At 38.7% G+C, this 21,065-nt stretch overlaps 1 protein-coding gene across 1 annotated transcript in view; it reads left to right on the top strand.

Annotated features, from left to right (window-relative positions):
• Positions 1–20,805, top strand: part of NDUFAF6 (NADH dehydrogenase (ubiquinone) complex I, assembly factor 6) — a 26,307-nt gene extending 5,502 nt beyond the window's left edge. Inside the window, exons 2-9 of the mRNA XM_009891930.1 lie at positions 3,183–3,282; positions 4,199–4,321; positions 9,978–10,034; positions 11,622–11,724; positions 14,386–14,519; positions 16,286–16,387; positions 20,099–20,155; positions 20,662–20,805. Of these exons, the coding sequence (XP_009890232.1) occupies positions 3,183–3,282; positions 4,199–4,321; positions 9,978–10,034; positions 11,622–11,724; positions 14,386–14,519; positions 16,286–16,387; positions 20,099–20,155; positions 20,662–20,790 (805 nt within the window). The 3' untranslated portion in view covers positions 20,791–20,805. The remainder of the gene's footprint in view (positions 1–3,182; positions 3,283–4,198; positions 4,322–9,977; positions 10,035–11,621; positions 11,725–14,385; positions 14,520–16,285; positions 16,388–20,098; positions 20,156–20,661) is intronic.
• The last annotated feature ends 260 nt before the right edge of the window (positions 20,806–21,065 follow it).

Raw genomic sequence — 21,065 nt, 5'->3', positions numbered from 1 at the left:
CGCCGCAGTAACCCCTGCGGCCCTAAAGCGAGCGGCGCCGGTGGATGAGGTTGCGCTGGGGCCAGGCCTTTTCGGGGGGAGCAACGGAAATGAGAGAAATAATTAAGTTACGTGGATGATTTAACCTGTAAACGGCAGTTTCCGTCCCCCGCTTCCTTCACAGCTGCTTTTCTTCGGGAAGATTGAACGTTTCCATTTCATTGTCTCGGCCTTTCGGAGAGAAAGATCACCGAAGTGGGTGTGTGGAAATAAGAGGTGCTTTCAAATCTTCTTGGCTACTGGGAATAGCCAAGCTTCCCAAGTACTCCTTGGGAAAATGAGCAAAAGCAGAGGAAATCCGACAGCTGGACAGACAGCTCCAGTACCTTCTCTGACCTGGATACTGGAGAGGGAGGAAGTCTAGTTTACAAAAGTATTTTGGTCAAATCCAAAACGCTCCAAGAGAAGCAGGGAGCGCAGCTCAGACGCTTCCAGGGCAGGCAACGTTTCCTGCTTGGCTCCTGGGCCGTAAACAACATGCTGCTTTCTGGTCCACAAGGGTTCAGAGGTACAAAGTAAAAAAAATAAATAAGTCTGTACCAAAAGACTTGAATACTTTCTCTTTGGATACAGTTGTCCTAGGTGGTTGATGAAAGCAAGGAGAAGGCTGTTGCAGCACCAAGCGACAGACCTTTACAGATGCAACAGAATGCATAGCCAGGTTGCATTTTCCTTGATAAAACTTCAGATTACAGCTTTGTTTTCCTGGTTATTCTAGCCAGGATTTGTTTACCTGTTACTCAAGAGATCAGAGGCTGTGTATACAGGTGTAATATATAGGGAAAATGTTTTCGGTAACAAACAACTGTGAACAGAATTGTTAGGTTCCAAGGCACAGAAGCTGAGATGGTTGAATTTAAATTTTTCTCTGGTTATTTTTGTTAAATCATAAAAAGGACTACTTATAAAAATACACAAGCGTTCAGAATAATAAAATGAAAGGTGGTTTTGCTTTTGGCATCACTTAATTGAAGCTGCTGTTCACAGTAGCTCTCATATTGCATGAAAATCATAAGTTACAAAAAAAAAACACAAGAGGAAGGAGTTACTATTTAAACAGAAATAAAACACTTGAGGCTCTGCAGACATCAGCAACTCCCCAGTCCTGAATTTGAGTCTCTGACACATTAGGAAGAACAAGTGAGTTATGCTTTAATGATGTAGATTTGTGCAACTTTTTGCAATATGCAAGATGTCCTTTCTTTGGGGTTTTCCTTTTTAGGTTAAGTAACTCTTTTACAAGTAGCTTTAAGCTATTTGATTAAAAATATGTTTCCCTAGCAGGTAATTTTTCTGTCTCTTGCTGTCTATAATGTCTGCTCTGGAAGACAAGCTTGTGAATTGACGTTATTATGGAGTTTTGTAACATGGAAGAAATTCTTTTTAAGACTTAAAATTTTTCATTATACTGAAAGTCCAATAATGGCCGTAACGAATTTTTCTTCCCTCTGTGAGTTCATATGTAAACTTATTTGAGAGGGAAGCTATGAAGAACACTCAATACCAGACTTAAGGTCATTCCTTCCTTTCGTCGTTCCTTGCCCTAATGCACAAAGAGAGTTGGTGTAGAACATGATCTATAGCAATATCAATTTTGTTTTACAGGCTGAGGCTCAATAGATTTGCTTTTCTACTGTTATGTCCAGGGGCCCACTGTCAACATAAAATTCACATTTCTTTCTGATTTTTTTTTTTTCTTAGCTATTTCTTGATACACCTAATTTTTAAGCTTAGAGTACTTGGAAAAAAAATGAAAAAAAAAAACCAAACCCAAACCAAACTCAACGTGCCAATACCATTACTAGAGGGAAGACAAATTTCTCTATTGTCCTGCTGTTTACTTTGTGTAATGTGTTTCTTTGTTTCCTTTCTGGAAGTAGAGGTGGTTTTGTGTTTTGTGAACCAGCCAGGCAAACTGCGTGGCTGGAGCTGGGAAAACGTGGCTATAAACGTTGCAGCTCTGCCTAGGGTGGGTAATACTGGATATTACTACAGTCAGCCTGGGGAAAAAAAAAATACTAGGTTTTGAGCTGATAATACTTTTCAGAAAGTGTCTTAATTGAGGGAGGTTTGGTGCATCTGTTCTTCAATACAAGGGTGACCTTTAAAGCGTGCTAAAATTCACAAATATCTTTCTTTTTTTGTGTGTTTTATTCACGCTTCTGGGTTTGCATCAAACTCCAAAACAAGTTTCACAACTGTTGTGAAAACTCTAAGCATTTGCTATTTATCAGCTGCCCTGTATTGTAGGGGTAAGAACCTCTGTTAAATCTCACTTCCTTTTTATTTGATGCTAAAATTAGCAACCCTAATAACCCTTGGTTTTTGTTTGGCTTTGCTATTTTAAGCTCGCATTCAAAACAAATATGAGTACATGTAAGAACAGCAGACCTCATGAAAACGAGTAACTGTTTTCCTTGACACCTGGTTGTCTACTCCTGAGGCAAAACTTGGAGTTGCTGGTCCTGTTCTAATGAAGAATCAGGTTACAGGCTTATCTGAAGGTACACCAAAATGTTGTTCAAAACAAGCGATTTAGCTTTTCAGAGGTGACCAAGTGTTTTTGTTAGCTACAGTTATGTATGATTTTGCAATTTATGATTCTGTGCACTGTGATTGTTTTTAATTCGGTGGCACACCCAAGTGGCCAAACAAAGGCATCTCACTCTAGATTGGCAACAAGTTACCTGCAGTGAAACAGCCAAGACCCAGTGTTTTACTGCTTTGAATATAGTTGCCAATAAACAAAAACTTACTGGTTAAGCAAGTGCTCTTCTGCCAAGCTCCAAAGCACAGTCTTTTAAAGAAATGTTTGGAGCAGAAGTCTGGAAGTCAAGACAATCTGGATTCTGTTTGCAGTTCTGCCACAGCCGTGTTCTATACCTTTAGCCAAATGTCTTGAGATCTGGATTTGGGAGGTGCACTGAGAGTTCAGACAGCATCCCCTCTTTCTTCGAGTTTGTCTTATTTTAAAATAAGCTTAAAACTGGTTACTTTTGCGAAGAGTTTTGAACTATGTAACTTATTGCTGCTATTTTAGTGCTATTGCTACTATTTAGGACTTCAGTGCTAAGCAATAGCACACCCAATTTAAATTTACATAGAACTATAAATAATAAATTTATTTTTTCGTCCTGTTATAGAAAGCGTGACTATGAAGGGTTTCTGTGTTCCCTGTTGTTGCCTGCGGAATCTCGAACCTCTGCTTTTGCCTTGAGAGCCTTCAATGTGGAACTGGCTCAGGCAGGTATTAACACATATTTGTGAACTCTGGGAATGGAAAATAACAGTTTCAATATTCTAAATTACACTAGTAGGTGCTATTTTGCCGAGATTAACTTTTTTACTATAAGGGGCAATGAATAAATAGTGCAATACAAACCTCTAGTTTTGAATGGCCCTTGGAAAGTAGCTAGCCTCCCCCAATTTATTCTGTTTATGTGTATAGTTTTTCTGACTTTCTTCTTTGTTGTGCATTTTAAAATTAAATTATAACAAACAGGCTACGGTCCTTGAGGCTGTTACGGTATTGCATCTATGTCCTGCCTTCAAATGCAGTGGCTGAATTGGTAAAGTGCAGCTGAATCCTATATGTAGAAGGTCGGTCAAAAACTTGGGTGATATAATCAGTCCCAGGTCTTTGCTGGCAGAAGCTAGGTGATGGAAAGGCTGCCAGGAGGGAAGTTTGTAACTAGAGAGTTTTGGGAGGGGAGTGGCTGCAGTCTCTCCCCTTTGCTAAGTGGCCAGAAACTGCCAGTGCAACCAGGAATGTTGGTAATGCTTGCCAGAAAGGAGCGATCCAGGAAATGTGCTGACCAAGCAAAATCCCGGATCAGCTTCTGTGGGTTGTGCTTTTGGCAACCTGTGGTGCTGCCTTCCCTTGCTGCTGTTACCACTGCTTCTCCTTCTGGGAAGAAAGTAAACGTGAGGGTCGCCCAGGACTTAATCTTCATGGGTTTCAAAATCAGGGTGTGGGGCAGATTATTTTTTTTTTTTAACTCTCTGTGGTGTTCGTATGCTTTATGAGGAGTAAACATAAATTCAGAACTGAGAACTTTCCCTGCTGAGTTTGGCTGTGTCCTGTGTCTGTCTCTTCAGTGTAGATAGACCAAGTGCCTTAAAGACACTGTGAATTTCACTCCAGATGTATCCTTTCCAGATTAAAGACTCCATAACTCAGAAGACTATAGGATTGATGCGAATGCAGTTCTGGAGGGAGGCTGTGGAAGATATATACTGCGATAACCCACCACATCAGCCAGTTGCTACAGAACTATGGAGGGTAAAATATACCTTTACTGTCCTAAACTTCACTTAACTAAAATAATACTGTGGGAAATAATGTCGTTGTTTTGTATGTGCTGTGTTGCATAGTTAATAGCATTATTTTATAAAAAACATAACGTAAATTGTGTTTGTTTGTGATGTTTTAAGTTACCTGCAATCAAAGAGCAGAGTTGGAGAAGGAGGATATTTAGGTAGGACCTACTTGGAGAGTCAGACCTGTGTGAACCACCTGCTTTTTTCTCTTCTGTTTCGGTGAAGGACAGGCTAAATTGTGGTAAGCTGTAAGTTGATAGTGAGTAAACTACATAAGTATACTTTCCTGAGCCAGCGCTAGTCCTGCCTGAAGAGATTAATCTGTACAAAAAGACAGGAGACTAAGCACAGAGGCTGAACTAGCAAATAGGGTATGAGGACAAGCCTAAGACCTTCATATGTAGTTACTGGATAGTAGAATCATAGAATGGTTTAGGTTGGAAGGAACCTTACAGATACTCTATTTCCACCCCCCCTGCCATGGGCAGGGACACCTCCCACTAGACCAGGTTGCTCAAAGCCCCATCCAGCCTGGCCTTGCACACTTCCAGGGATGGGGCATCCATAACTTCTCCGGGCAACCTGTTCCAGTGCCTCACCGCCCTCAGAGTGAAAAACTTCTTCCGAATATCTGATCTAAATCTGCTCTCTCCCAGTTTGAAGCCATTACCCCTCGTCCTATCACTACATGCCCTTGCAAAAAGTCCCTTTCCAGCTTTCTTGTAGGCCCCCTTCGGATACTGGAAAGCTGCTATAAGGTGTCCCCAGAGCCTTCTCTTCTTCAGGCTGAACAACCCCAACTCTCTCAGCCTGTCCTCATAGGATAGGTGCTCCAGCCCTCTGATTGTCTTTGTGGCCCTCCTCTGGACCTGCTCCAACAGTCCATGTCTTTCTTACACTGGGGACCCTGGATCTGGACACAGTACTCCAGGTGGGGTCTCAGAAGAGCACAGTAGAGGGGAAGAATCACCTCCCTCAACTTGCTGGCCACGCATCTTTTCATGCAGCCCAGGATGCAGTTGGCTTTCTGAGCTGCAGGTGCACATTGTCAGCTCATGTTGAGCTTCTCATCAACCAACACCCCCAATTCCTTCTCCTCAGGGCTGCTCTCAATTCATTCTCCACCCAGCCTGTATTTGTGCTTGGGATTGCCATGACCCAGGTGCAAGACCTTACATTTGGCCTTGTTGAACTTCGTAAGGTTTGCATGGGTCCACCTCTCAAGCATGTCCAGGTCCCTCTGGATGGCATCCCTCCCCTCCAGCGTGTTAACTGTGCCACACAGCTTGGTGTTGTCAGCAAACTTGCTGAGGGTGCACTCAATCCCACTAGCCATGTCACCGACAAAGATGTTAAACAGCACTGGTCCCAGTACTAACCTCTGAGGAACACCACTCATCACTGGTCTCCACTTGGACTTCGAGCCATTGACTGCAACCCTTTGAGTGTGGCGATCTAGCCAATTGCTTATCCACTGAGGAAGAGTCTTGATATGGTCTTCTCCTTGCGTCAGGAGTTGCTTGATGACTTCTATTTATATATTATGTTTTGCACAGATCCTTTTGTGTGCATTGAGTAATAGGGAATGTACTTGTGAACTTAACAGTGCATTGAGTAAAAGGGAATGTACTTGTGAACTTGACAGTTTATTTTTACCAAGATGCCTGAGTTCTGCAGGCACTAGAACATCACACATAAAGTACACCTACAGATCTGTTCCACTGGTGGTCATGGCCAAAGAAACAGAGGCTTTCTTGCAAAACTTTTTGTGTCTGGTTAGGACGTGTTTGATGGATGATTGAAGGTTTGAAGGCAGTGTAAATGGATTTCCCCTCGATGCTGATATAGAAGCGCAGAATAATGTAGTTGGTAGGGATCTGGTTGTCATCTAGTCCAACTTGCCATTCAAAGAATTTGTAACATCAAATTTAGATTAGGTTGTCAAGGTCACATTGAATTGAATTTTTAATTTCTTTGGGGATGGAAATTCCATACATTGCTAACTTGTCATCTTAGGGTCATGGGCCACAGCAAGTCTTAGAACCTTCCAAAAGAACAGCTACTATAAGGCCTCAATAAGATCAGAACTTGAATTTAAACTAAAGATCTCTGAGCTTCTGGAGAGGAGAAGCTGCAGTTTGTCTAGATCTCAATAGCTGAATACAGTTAACATAGATCCTATAGGCTTTAGGGACCTGCTGAAAACAGACAGTGAAACGTGGAACCTTCATCCAAGTATTCATCTCCATTGTTCCTGTTAAAATCCTGGGAAAAGCAGGACACTCACTGTAATGCTGGGTTAGAACAATGCAGTTTCTGCAGGATTAGAGCATTTCACTTGTTGCGATCTTGGCTTCACATCCACTCTGTTGCGCCTTTGAGACCACAAAAACGAATCCTTTCCAAATCCTCTTTCAGTGATTTTTGTCAGTGCTGAAACTGTGTCTTCTCCCTGACTCTTCTTCCTTCAAATGTGAAATAAAGCATAAGTGAACATTTGTTCCTGTCTATCAACACTCATGTTTAGATTAAAATTGGAATTTAAACAAGATACAGTTTGTTTAACTAAGAGAAAACATAGGTAAAGCCAAGAAGTAAAATAAAGGAAAAACACCTGTTGCAGTCACTTTTAGGAGGACGAGAGCTATTCATAGGTGTCTCCAGCTCAGATAATCTTAGTGTGTGCTTTAGCTACAACAAAGCGTACAGTTAGAATGAAGACTTGGCAAATGTTGTGACCCTGATTATGGGAGCTGAAGATGCACCTAGGGTAATATTTTAATGCAGACATTAAAATGCAGAATTGGTCATTATGCATGTCAATCTGGCTGTGCCTTTGCTTTTTATTTCCTTCCTCCTGTCTCTCTTCCAGCATATGGCAAACTTCCCAGGAACAAGACCGTTTCCTCCCAAAATGCTTTTGTCTCCTTACCAAGGAGGAACTTGCTTTAGTGTAGCTTAACTTATTTTTGTTTCTGAAGATATCCTCACATTTAGTTGTCTGATTGAGTGGGTTAGGTACAAGTTAGTTTTGGATATGATTGTATATATTCTTTTGACCACTTCTAATTTCAGGCTGGTTGTGTCTGTATCAGTGTGGGGTGGAAATATTTATTAGCAGAACAGTAACTTATAAAAACCCCCAAACATTGTCGAGGTTTAACCCCAGTAGGCAACTAAGCACCACACAGCTGCTCACTCACCCCCCTGTTGGGATGGGGGAGAGAATCGAAGGTTGAGATAAAAACAGTTCAATAATTAAAAAGAAATAATAACAGCAATAACAAAAATTGTAAGAAAAAGAGGAAAAAAATAACACAGAGAGAAAAATAAAACCCAAAAAAGACAAGGGATGCAAACGAAAACAATTGCTCACCACCAACTGACCAATGCCCAACCAGTCCCTAAGCAGTGGTTCCCCCCACCAACCTTCCCCCTAGTTTTATTGCTGAACATGACATCCTACGGTATGGAATATCCATTTGGTTAGTTGGGGTCAACTGTCCCAACTGTGTCCCCTCCCAACTTCTCATGCACCCCCAACCTGCTTGCTGGTGGAGCGGTGTGAGGAGCAGAAAAGGCCTTGATGCTGTGTAAGAACTGCTCAGCAGCAACTAAAACATCCTTGTGTTATCAACGCTATTTTCAGCACAAATCCAAAACATAGGCCCATACAAGCTGCTATGAATAAATATAACTCTACCCCGGCCAAAACCAGCACAACATTCAGATGTAAATAATTTGGATACTGAGATAACAATTGCAACCCTTTCCAACAGCTAAGACTGACAGTCATAGTCCTTTCTCACAAAACAGAAAATTGATTTTGAAGTGGAAGAAAGAATTGGCCTATCTCTGTCATAAGATTTCACCTTACATTTGGTTTCCCTAAAGGAAGACCAATATAAGACAATCCAAACAGAACTGGTTGTGAAATAAGATGTTAAAAATAATTCAGAAAGTATTTCTAGGAGCTCTGATAGCTCTGAACACTGCAGAGCACTGCAGTGAACTAACAATCCAAACTAAGCTGGTGACCTTTGCACTCAAGATGTGATTTTATTTCTACGTTTCAGCAAATACCCCAAGAACGACCCCATGAATGATATTTGAAGAGCACAGCTTCACAAATGTTCAAGAATGTCATTGTAATTCTTAGAAAGAAGGATTTGGGAAGACACTTTAGCTCACAACTATTGCAGAGATGTTAATAGAATTAGCATGTCTTTTGCACAGCGTATTTTATGCGTATTCTTTTCTTGCTTTTAACTTTGTATGAGGACAATTTTTATTTTCCGGAAGAAATACTGATTTATCATGTTAAATGTGTTCCCAAGGTTTTGTATATCCCAGAATACTCACATTTGGATTCCAGGAGTTTCATGCACTAGTAAAGTATAAAATATAGCCTTTAATAGTATTTCTAGAATTATTAATAGCTCAACTTTCAGTGACTGTAATATACACTTATGTGGCAACTGTATCATTTATTCTTATTTATGTGTCCATTTTGAACAGAAGAAAAGTGAGGCCTAATTCTCCTTTTATTTCTGTGGAAGAAGCCAATTTTCAGAACTTCTGCAAAATAAAGACCTGTGTGTTTGAATGAAGGTAGCTTAAAATGGATGTAATGTACAAATTGGGTAATTTAGCAGAACTCAGTTTGGTGCTTTAAGTCTTGACCCGTAACTATTTCAAGGATTTCATTTATGAAATGATACTCAAGACAAACAAGTGAGAAGCAAAACTGACATGTGTAGTTGTAATTTAAAATTTGCCTTTTCACATACCAGGTACTTCCTCAAGCAGATCTTGTTGAATCAACAAGAAAATCTAGTCTTGTCAAACCTTGAAAAAATATTTACAAGTATAATGGATGAAAAGAAGTTGAAAGTGAGCTATGAAGGCTAAGATTGTGAGAAATGTGCTCCATAAGTTTTGTTTATAAATATTTATATGTGTGACTATAATCTTTCTGACAGTGTGATCTACAAAATTTAGTGTGTGTAAGAGGATTGAAGGTAAGCTGATAGAATGAAGTGGTATGGGAAGGAAGTCAAATACAAGATAAGAGCCAAAAGAAGAATGTGTCAATATGAAATGCTGTGGGATACTTTTTTAAACAAAACCATAATACTTGGTATGTTACTTTGTCAGGGTGCTGTCTTTACAATATGTATTGGTATGTTGTACTGATGTTTTCTTGAAAATTTACAGGGGAAATCTTTGTATTGCTTGACTCTAGAGGAAACTCTGTTCTCTTTGAAAAGTGAGCATAATAACCTGCAAATATTTTGTGGGAACTTATGACTCCATGAAAGAATAAATAACCTCCAAAAGTATTTTTAAATAAATGCTTTTGGTTAACTGGCTTGATGTCCAAGATTTCATTTTTTGTGTACAACATTTGTGTAACAAATGCCAGTTGAAAATTTTTGTATTTGAAGAAGCCAATCATATGATTCTATGATTTTCCACTGACATGCCACTTTGATTTAACACAGGGAATACAATCCTTGTAAGAAAAGGATTATCTAAAATTTATTTCAACCTTCAGAATGCAGTACTACCGTCACTTTGTATACGTTAACATGGATGTCTTATTTGATAATTTTCAGGCTGTCAAGAGGCATAACTTGACTAAAATGTGGTTCATGAAGATCATTGATGAAAGAGTAAGTATTTACCATTCAAGGTCTGATTCTCTTTTTAGTTGTATGTGGTGTTTCCCCCTTAATTTTATGTGCTTGTGTTTAAAACAAAAGCTTAAGTAATTAATCTTTTCCAAATAGTAGTGTTTCTCTTTAAGAATGGTACTGCTATATTTCCTTTTAATTCTGTTTTGATACCTCCACTCATAATTTCAGCTCTTTCTGGCCAAAACAGCTAATAGTATCCTTTGTTTAGTTTTGCTGTAAAATAGATGTAGTTTGTGAGTGGACATCTTTCTTGTTCCCTGCTCTGATAACCAGTGTATCTGTGCTCATGTTTGCTGTTGCTGGTCTCTATTCCTGATTTGAAGTGGTTACACCTAGAGGTGATCCATTGGGAGTTACGGTTAGATACCTTTCTCTATGTAAGTGAGAGAAGCTCCATCCTATGGGATTAAGTAGTAAGGTCTCCATAGGCAACTGTTAAGAATTCTGGAAAATATTTAATAAAAATTTCGTTTAATTTCCATTTAATAGGAATGGAAATGCAAGAAGGGAAACCCATACATCGTCTCTTTTTGCACGATTCCAATCCTGCCCCAAGAGAAAGGACATCTTGCATATTGCAACAAGTTGCACAAACCTACATCATTGGCATCATCTTATTCCTCCTCACCTCTTTTCTTACCATTCCAATTTTGCCCCTAAATAGCCTTCTCTTGTGATGAGTCATGGATATAAAATCTCAAAAATTAAACAACCTGTCTGAACCTTTCTGCCACACTGCTTCTCCTTACCGTGTCTGTGTAGTTTTTTTCTAAGCAGTGTTGTAAATGGAAGCATTCAAATCAGATTAATTTTAAAATTACCACCGTTTTTCTGGGAAAAACAAGAGGAAGAATTTCACTGGTACAGTGGTGCTGCTACCAACTCTGAATAACTGAGGGCAGGAATTTCTTAAGCTAGCTTTGCTGCTAAAGCTAGTGTCTCATGAAGTTATACTTTGAGAAAATTGATGGTCAGTTACTTGCGGAGTGTCGTTGCTGTGAAAGACTTCAGAGTTTTTTAATCTTAAGACTGATTTTTAATATTAAGACTGGCATATTTTACCACAAAAGCCACTAGGAGAGGAAGAATGATGAAGGATGCTATATTTTTGGGGGTATTTGCATATGACTTTGAAACTCAGGTGTGTACTTGATGGATTGATTTTTGTGCATGTTCTAAAAAAACCATTTCTATTTATCTAAATTTCTCTGTGCTTCAAATGCAAATGAAGTATTAAAATTGGCAACCCCGTAATGTAAGAGTACCGTATGATGTTTTGTTTCAGCTGGATCTTTTTGAAGCATTCTTATTTCTTATTATTGCAAAAGTTTTATTTGCTCCAGTAACCAGACTTGGCTGTAGTTGCATGTAGTTATTTGGTTATGTTAGATGTGCTGTAAGCTTTAATGACTACTTCTATCTGAGTTTATACCATCTTTCCATCTCTTTAATTTTGTAATTTTTTTTTCTAATAGTGGGTTAGGCTGACCTGACTGTAGTAATAAACTTGTACAAATAGCAGTTACGTTTACATTTTACTGAAGTTCTGTGTTTATATTACAGGAGAAGAATTTGGATGATAGAGCATACCGTAACATCCAGGAGCTTGAAACGTATGCTGAGAACACTCAGAGTGCTCTCTTGTACCTCACCTTGGAAATGCTGGGTAGGCCTTTTTCCCTTATTTTATTTTGTTGATGAGTCATTAGTGCAGTATTTATTTATGTTTCAAAAAGCCCACTCTCTATCCACTGGCGTTAAATTTCAGTAGAAGTTGTCTTACGTAATACTTCAGGTATCTTTTGAATGCTTAACCATAAATCTGGAATCTTGGTGCACCTGTCCTAGAACTATGTACTTTCCTTAGAAGCTCCTCAGCGGAAAGCTCCTTGAAGTCTGGTTTCCTACTGCTCTGTTCTTTGTTGCTTAACACTGTTTTGTCTTTTCTCGCTCCTATTACAAAGTGTGGTAAATTCAACTCTTCACTGTATTTTCTGATTGTCCCACTTCTCAGAACACAAAGTGCTGTAGTTATTCTGCAGCTGTTGTTCTATATTGTAGTGATGTACACTGTTTATCTTGAAACGGCTGACTTCCCAACCTATAAACTTCCCTTAGCGATGTTGTAAATTTGGGTCTCCTCTTCCTAAAAGTAGGTTAACTGTGAATAATTGAGTAGCTAGAAAAAATGTAATAAAGATGATATGATCTTTGTGTTTAAGAGCCAGTATCTGTGTCATGTCTAATATGAGAGTCACAGATTGGGAACGAACTGTTCGTTTGCAGTGAAGAAAAGGGTGACTTTCTTTTAGATGTCTGTTGCATTATGGAAATATTCCCTATATGAGCTCAGATGTAAAAGAAGTGTGAGAAGTAGTGTTATTTAGTAGTATTTAGTACTGTAGTAGCAATATTTTCCTTTAGCTTATTGTAGTAGTCTGATAGAAGGCCAATGCTGAGTTTGAAAGAGTTTAAAAAGTAAAGAGGGATATGGTGAGCACATTCTTCTTAGGAAGAAATGAGGAACCTATCTCTTAACATCTGATGTTCACTTCCTCAGGAGGAAATCAGTGACATGTTGCAAGTGTCTTTTTGATCTTCTGATTGAAGAAATGTAGGAGTATGAGAAATACCAGCGTCTTCCATTCTGAGAAATGTCTTTGATCCTGAAGAAGTTCAGTCATGCTTGGGTCACTCCTGATACAAGTCAGATGATCCTCTTCCTGAAAATCTATTGGGGGGGGCTCTGGATTTTCTATGTGCCCTATTGTCATGTTTAACTTCTCTTAAATATACCAGTGTAACTAAATACCTAAGCAAAAATCTCTTTCACTGCATATTAAACAGTTAACTTCTGTGGTTTTTTTCCCACAAGTGGAGAAATTAATTGAACACGGTCCTTTCCTTTGTGTTTCCCATCAGCAGTCTTTTCTAGACTAGGGGGACCTGGTTTCATTACAAGTCATGTTTGCTAAGTTTCTTGTCCTGTTTAGCTACTTTATCCCTCACCTGTCTCCAGTTTGTGTGTATCTCTCCTAGTAGTAGTGCTGCTTTATGCTTACTGATTTTGGGTTACTTCTTTTGTCAAGCTCATTTTGACTGATAAATTTGACATCTGAAGTCCTGGTACTTCCTCCCAGCTCCTGTCGTTTAAAAATATTAATATTGCGCTGATTCATTGCTTCAGTAGTTAGGAGTCTGGTACTACGCAATAATTTTGTTAAACCTTTTCAGAACCTCACTTTTGGGATATATTCCCAGGTTGAGCATGAGTACTGCTAACTCTTGGACCTTTCCCCCTCGCCCTTAAATTCCTAGTTATACGTAAAGCCTGAGCTGCTCAGTCAGTATCGGTAAGTTATATCCATTGATTCCTCCAAGCCACACTCTGCTTTCTGCTTCCATTGCCAAAATAAGTCCATGTAATCTGCCTATAGCCACTGTTTCACAAAGGCTCAGGCAGGCTTGGGTAGTGAGTGTGGTATGACCAGTATCATTTTCAGGTGTCAGTTAGGCTCATCAGTCTGTAATTCCTGTATCCTCATTTCTTTGTAGAATGCTGCTTCTGTTAGAGCTTTTGTGAATTTTAATTTCAATTTTTCTTTAAATTTTCATTTTATCCTGGGTCAGTCCTGTGAAAACATTATGGCTTTATTATCAGTCTAAGCCAATCTTGTATGGTCTTGCCATGAAGAGTGATGGTGCTGCTCTGCCCCACTCATTTCCCTATTCTTTCCGTTCTTACAGTTGTGTGCCATGCAGTAACTGAAGTTAGTTTTCCATTGCATCTGATTCAATTTGCAATGCTGCTGCCACTGTCTCATTGTCCCTGACAGCACAAGGGAGGTGGCAGAACTACAGGTTCGGGGGGAAAGTGTAGGACCATCGTCTTTGGCTTCAGTACACTGCTGAATCAGCTGCAGCTAATCATGAAAACATGCTGTAAGCATTAATGCTTGTCAGGAATCTCACACTTCAATGATTTTTCTGGCAGGAAGAACAGATCTTGGAATGCTGTTATCCTGAGGGAGGACATGCCAATGAAAATGAGTTTGTGTACTGGTGTATTATATCTGAATAGGTGCCGCTCTACTAAGAAACTGCAACAATGCTAAGAGGCATCTTGCTTCTGAATGTGGAAATCAACGAATTTGCCTACTGCTTTGCACCTCTGAGATCTCAAGGCAATTTATGAACAAAGGCAGTTCTATCGTGGACCAATGCACTTAGCTTTCCTTAAATATGACTGTGATATGCATCAGGGAAGATTATACCCCTCAAAAGTCCTGGCAATGTGTTTCTAAACATATTATTTCTGCAATTTTAGGTGTGAGGGACATCCATGCCGACCATGCAGCCAGTCACATTGGGAAAGCGCAAGGCATAGTTACCTGTTTAAGAGCAACTCCTTATCACAGTACAAGACAAAAGGTCTTTCTTCCCATGGACATTTGTATGTTGGTAAGGAGAGGCAAGTTGTCTGGAATTGAACAGTATAGTGTTTCTAACTCTGTATCTCAACACTAGATATGAGATCGTAAGTTATTATTCCAGAAACGGAACACCTTTTTTCTTTATTTTAACTCATTCTGCTGTGACTTAGTAATATGCCATTGTCGTGGTTCTGTATCTTTTGGGAGGTGAGAGGAGTGACCTTCATGAAACTCCAGTGTTTCTGGGTTTTTTTTTTAATATTTTTTTTTAAATGAAATGTACTAGTATTTTAGCTTTCAGTATTTTCTCCATTAATGTATAGAAATACATGTATGGAATGGGGACTGGGTTTTGGGTTTTTTCTGTTGGTTTTGTATTTTTTCTTTTCTTATCCCCAGAAAGGAGGCACTGTGAGAAATTTTACTTCTGAACAACCTTCTCTTTACTACCTTTTCATCAATGTGCTGGTGGTTTTGGTTTTCAGGTTTTTGGGGTTTTTTTTTTTGGGTACATATTTGGTGGCTATAAGCATACTCTCCATACATTGCCATAGGAAATGGTATAGTACTCCAATTTAAACTATACACCTAGTTTGCATTGTAATTTAGCAGTTCTTGCAATTTGGGTAAAATGGGATTAAAGCTCAAATTTTTCTGCTAATGTTCTCTGGCTAGATCTGTAGGCATCTCAGCTGTTACTCCTTCATCTCCAATCTTTATCTTTAAATGTTAATGCTGTTCTTTTTATACTTAACCACAATTTATGTAATTATGGTGATGCTTAAGGCAGTAGTGTTAGTATTTTGTGAATATAATTTCAATACAATTGAAAGTTTTGATCTGAAGTTTAGTAATTTAGGTAGTTGCAAAAAACGTAGATGCTGATATAGGTCAGGGTTATAAGACTGCAGAAAGGAACTGCACCCTGTTTTCAGCCCTTCTGGGATTGGATGGTATGGGAGGACTTCCAAATTTTTAGCTTTTCAAACCTAGCCTGAAAATTCACAGTCGTTCCTTGCCATGGAAGGTGTTTTACAGTGAAACTGTAGAAACAGCTTGCATCCCTTCTGGGCAGACTGAGCATCTTCTAAGCATTTCAGCTTCTGGCAAGTATTGCAGAGTTCTACCGGAGTCTGTCTCTCCTGTGAAGCCTGCCTGCCTACCTCTGTACAGCTTTCGCATGTCTGAGTGTAGTTGAGAAGAACAGGCAACTGGTTCAATTATGAATATACCATGTTATGTCTTACATTGGTCGCTATAGTCAAAGAGTGAGTTTTGGGTTGGGTTATTTTGGTGGTTTTGTTTTTTTTGCTGTGTGGTTTTGTTTTCTTTTTTTTTGGGGGGTGGGGGGGTGGGTTGGTTTGTTTGTTTTACAAGCCTGGTAGTGTGCACCAATCCCAAGACAGCATGGCTTCTATGTTAGCTGTTGCTGGCTTTCTTCTGCTTAATATCAATTCTTGGATTATGGTTTTAAAAATTGGGCATCAAAACTGATCTAAATTCCCAAAACTTTAAAATATGACTTGGTTATCTGACTGACCACAAAGTATTTAGGGAACTAATTCAGAGAGAGTCTGTACCAGCTTGTTCTCTTTGTTTTCTTTAAATTTTTTGTCCAAGTGACTGAGAAAAAAAAAAAGGAAATAAAAAAGGAGAGGGCAGTGGCAAAACATTTAGGCTGTTTCAGTCTTGTGTCATTAGTTTAGTTGCTGGGACAGGTTTTTGAGAAGCTAAAATGGAAACTTGGTATTTATTGAGGATTTTTCTCTTTTTTATTTTCCTTCCTACGTCTAGCATGGAGTTTCACAAGAGGATTTCATAAGAGGCAAGCAAGAGAAAAATGTGAGAGATGTAATTTATGACATTGCCAGCCAGGCCCATATTCATCTAGAACATGTGAGATTCCTTCCCTTTTATTTATTTAAATAAACATAATTGATGCTAATCTTCAGAAAGCATTGTGCATATGTGTTGTTAGAAGACGCACAGCTGCATACTTAATTTCAAATATTTTACCTTTAATTACTTTAAGAGTTTAAATGAAAAAGAAAAACAACACACAAAACCTTCAAGTATTACAACTACTTCTGTATGAATATTATATTTATCTGTATGTACAGGAGGTAGTTTACTTACAGCCAGGTCCAATTGTATATACATAAATACTGCCTAAAAGCCGTATTACTGGGAGAGAAACTTCAAGCAGAATTTTATAAATGCACTATGTTCCAGCATGGGATCAGCACCATAGAAAGCACTTCTGCATATGGCATTTCATAGCACAGTGGAATGGCTGCCAGGAGAGCAGAGCATGTTGCCTTCAACTGCTGGTTGGTGTGTGTGGGAGGAGGGAATCATTCCCTAACATGACCAGCCATGATCAAAGCTATGTTGGGAAAGGTGCTTTCTGTTTATTTCTTTTCTGATTCACAGCCAAGTGAATTAGAAAAGACTGTATTTGCTTGGAACAGTGGATAATGAATCCTCAAGAACTGCAGAGTCCTACTCTGTTTTTCTTTTGTGCTCTTACTTTAGCTACACTCTGAATTGCTTGTTGGTACATAATACAAAAGCAAAAGAATGTTTCATCAGCAGTGCTGCGTCTGCCTTTATCTGGAAAAACAAAACTTGCAAGAAGCACTGTAAAGAGTTTCTTATGTCTACAAGTACACATACACATATACTTTGAGTATTGCACCCAATACTACCAGTCAAGGTAGTCTGAAAAGATACAACTTCAAAGTAAAGAAATGCCAGATTTATCTCTGCATTTACACCATTAATGTAGTCCTCAATTATAATGTTACCTGTGATCACAGTATTTTATGCAGTAGAGATAGTAGGAGAGCCCTTCTTCATTTTTCTGAAGATAAAATGAGGCATCCCTACTTTTTTCAGTCAGTGGTAAGTTAGTTGATTAATGTTTATATTTTTTATTAATAATATGTAGCCTTGGGCTTTATTTTTAATACAGAGTATTTATAATTTGCATTTAATGCATTCCTGTTCATGTTGTTTCACTTGATGCCTCAGTTTTTGTTGTCATGTGCCCAAGGAAACTGTTTGTTCCATTTAGAAGCAGGAAACAGACAAAGAAAATTCAAGGTCAAAACTGTCCACTATCACTGTTCAAGCTGAAATATGTTGATTTTCCTTTTTTATTCCCCACCCCTCAACCCATAATGCACAGTGTATAAAACCCATTGACTTTGGTTGCAGTTGTGGCTTAGAAAAATGCCCAGTGCCTGGCCTGAAATGCCTCATATCAGGGATGGAAAATGAGCAGTGTGCATTTATTGTCCAGCTGTTTAAAATTTGGTTGCTGGTATTGCATGGAAACTTAAGGATAGAAGCAGGGAGAGAATTCAGTTCTTCAGAGCCTTTCAGATAACTTGATAATTCTTAGCGCGTTGGTTCCCCTGGCTCCTAACACGCCAGCCAGCTTCTGAAGAGAACAGGCAGAACCTTACCCCCCCTTCCTTCCCACTCCATTCCTAGAGCCCTGCCCTTGTTATGCGTTGGGAGGGTCCTGTGGAAAATATGTAATGTGATCATGTAATTGCAGACTATACAGAAAAGTATAAACACAAGGAAACCAGATTAGGGCAGCATTAGCATTTCATTTGACTGAATGTTGATCTTGGCACCATTGCCCCTGCCCCCCTTTTTTTTTAATGGATGGGCTATATCATCTTGATTAAAATTAAAAAAAATCTTCACCGAATGCTTGCTTCCAGCCTGCATCACATCAGTGAAGAATAATTGACAGTGCAGGATCTCTAGAGTGTTCACATCACTTGAACTGGCAATAACTGGCAGTAATAACAGGGTATTAGTCTTCTTGATAATCAGATGGTCTTTGTTAATGCAAGGATAAGGATACTTTCTCCCCTAATGGATGAAATGGGCTTTTGCTGGCAACATTTGCTGGGTATTTCAAGACTTTAGGTGAATGTTATGGGCTGGTGCCTTTAAATGCATCTGTTCTGCTGTATAAAATCACCATCTTGTTTTGCCTGAGGGTCTTTTCAGCCACTTACCCTCTGTCTTAGTTGGAATTGCAGGGTAGGGTAAAGTTTACACCTGCAGAGAGGTTTCACCAATCTCAGCAATCGCACAAACCACATATTTTGGAGATTGAGAGTAACAGTTACCAGCCCCCTTTCACAGTCAGAAGAAACATAATCCTCAAATTCTAAATTAAGTCTCAGCGATATTATATGAAGCATATTATAGTAATGTGGCACTTAATCTTGGGAGAAAAGTTTCTGAAGTGTGGTCAGCTCTTCCTGATACTGCAACTGATGACCAGCAGAGGGCAAAATAAGATAACGAAGATTGCAGTTTTCTTTAGGAATTGTGTGTTTTATTAGAATAAAAGCATGTAGTGAAAGTGCTTTGTCAGTCCCACAGTGATCCTTTTGAAAGCCTGCGAATACATTTACATGGTCCCCCTCTTTCTCTTAAGCACACCCTCCCCCATTCCTCTTTACAAAGAAGGTTTCCTTTCGGGTTTTTGCGTTTATCTCAATTATGCTAGATCATTATGGACTCAATTTACCAAGGAAGATAACATGCTTTCTGAGTGACACGCAGCCCATTCTGGGTTAAGAAGTTCAAGCAAGATTACTTTTTTTTTTTTTTCATCTCAATTAATAATAGTAAGGCAAAGAGCGTTATATCAGGGAAGAGCATTTTCCTTTTTTATATATTTATGTACACATACACATGTTACTACATCTCAAAGTTTTACAATTATTTCCCTTCTGAAAAGATTCAGTATTTTTCCCTTGTAAAGTTTCAGCCTGATTTTCTCAGTTGTCTGGAAAGATCCATGGAAAACTAACAGAAACTCATGCATGCTCATCAGTATTCATAAAGGGTTGGTTTGTTTGTTTGCTTAACCTGTAAGAAAAGGCAAAACAAGGAGGGATTTTGTATTTATAAATAATCAATACAGGAAGATTTGCTTCAACTCTGTTAGATGTAGCTGAGTTGTACATGGGTTTAAATTGTAGATTTGATTCAGCCATGGTTTAGACTCTGTTTATACATAGATACTGAGGACCTGAGGCAGTGAGATCCTTTCAGAGTCCCATAAATGTAAATGGAGCATAATGGGACTTCTGGGACTGATGGCAACACTGCACCAAAAAGATGCACTCAGAGAAATGCATTTCTGGTCTTCCATCATTTTTGTCTCTTGGGATGCAAAGAGTTATTCGGCAGGGGGAAAAAAGTGTTAAACCATATTTATCAGATGCAACTTGGAACTTTGTTGGAACAAGGGATGCTAATTTACATTGGTTTATTATATGTAAATTGTAAGGTAAAAGCAGGTAAGAATTTCAGCAGGCCTCTCCCAGTATTGCATGCTTTCTGTGTAATTACTTTTGTGTACAGTGAGGGATGGTGCTGGCTTGCACGTGGTGAAAAATGATAGTTTCAGGATGTCAAAATAAAAAGGGACGAAGCTCGTAATACAGTCTGTTGGCTCTAACCATTATAGATGGTGCTTGATGTGTAATGTGAAATGTTAAATTCTCCTGATAAGTACATTTGTTTTTGTTTTTTTTTTTTCTCCCACCTTACCCCATTTACTTTCAGGCTAGATCTTTCAGTAAGAAAGTTCCTGTGAAGGCATACCCTGCTTTTTTGTGTACGGTGGGTGTGATATCATGCACTCTTTAAGTGATGGACTCATTTCTGTACTAATGTGTTTGTGAAGAGTAGAATATCAAATTAAGCATGGTTAACTAATGCTTCATGTGTCCATTTTGGGAGGATGCAATACCTAAAACTTCCGAATATCATAACGTGTGTCTGACTTTGGAACTTCGTAGTTTTGATCAACACTTCCTTCTTCTTTAACTATATAATTTTGCCCAAGATGTCTCTGTATTCGTAGACCATCGTTCTGATGCAGGGACCCAAAATCTTGTCTATTTTTATAATTTTCTGATTGATCTAGTAAAAAAAATAATGCTTCTCTTCACAAGGCTTGCCTTTTTAATATCCTTTGAATGCGATGGTTATGCTACCGTTTAATGAAACAGGCAAACTGTCGAGCCCTTTTGTGGTTCCCCGTTCGGTTTCATGTATTGCTTTTTAAACTAATGCCCAATCATTTGTGTGCACCATATGGACTAAGCTTTTTTCTTCTTTTCTAGGTTGCGTTAGATGATTATTTATGTAATATTCGAAAAGTGGACTTCAATATATTTCATCCAAGCTTACAAAAGAAAAGTACATTATTACCATTGCATTTATATATTAGATCTTGGAAAAAAACATATTAAATTTTTTTTTAATATGGATTCAGAGTACTGAGTTTTTTCTTTAATGTCTTAACTTGACAGAATTGTTAAGTGTCTAACTTCACACTTCTGCAAAATGGAGTTCATGGGAAACAGCAGATGCGCATGAACTGTAGCTGTCAGCTTGCTGGCAGTAAAGTTTGTTCTTGGAATATTAGGCTGATATCTGCTTCGCATGTCTGCCAAGTCATATGTCCTTGTCTGAGATTACTTTTCTTGTCTTTCCTGTAATAACAGCAATATGATAGCATTCTTCT

This window comes from Charadrius vociferus, unplaced genomic scaffold, assembly GCF_000708025.1.
Source record: "Charadrius vociferus isolate BGI_N301 unplaced genomic scaffold, ASM70802v2 scaffold15, whole genome shotgun sequence".
Taxonomy (NCBI): domain Eukaryota; kingdom Metazoa; phylum Chordata; class Aves; order Charadriiformes; family Charadriidae; genus Charadrius; species Charadrius vociferus.
Note: the sequence above shows the minus strand (reverse complement) of the source record. Positions and strands in the feature narration are given on the sequence as shown.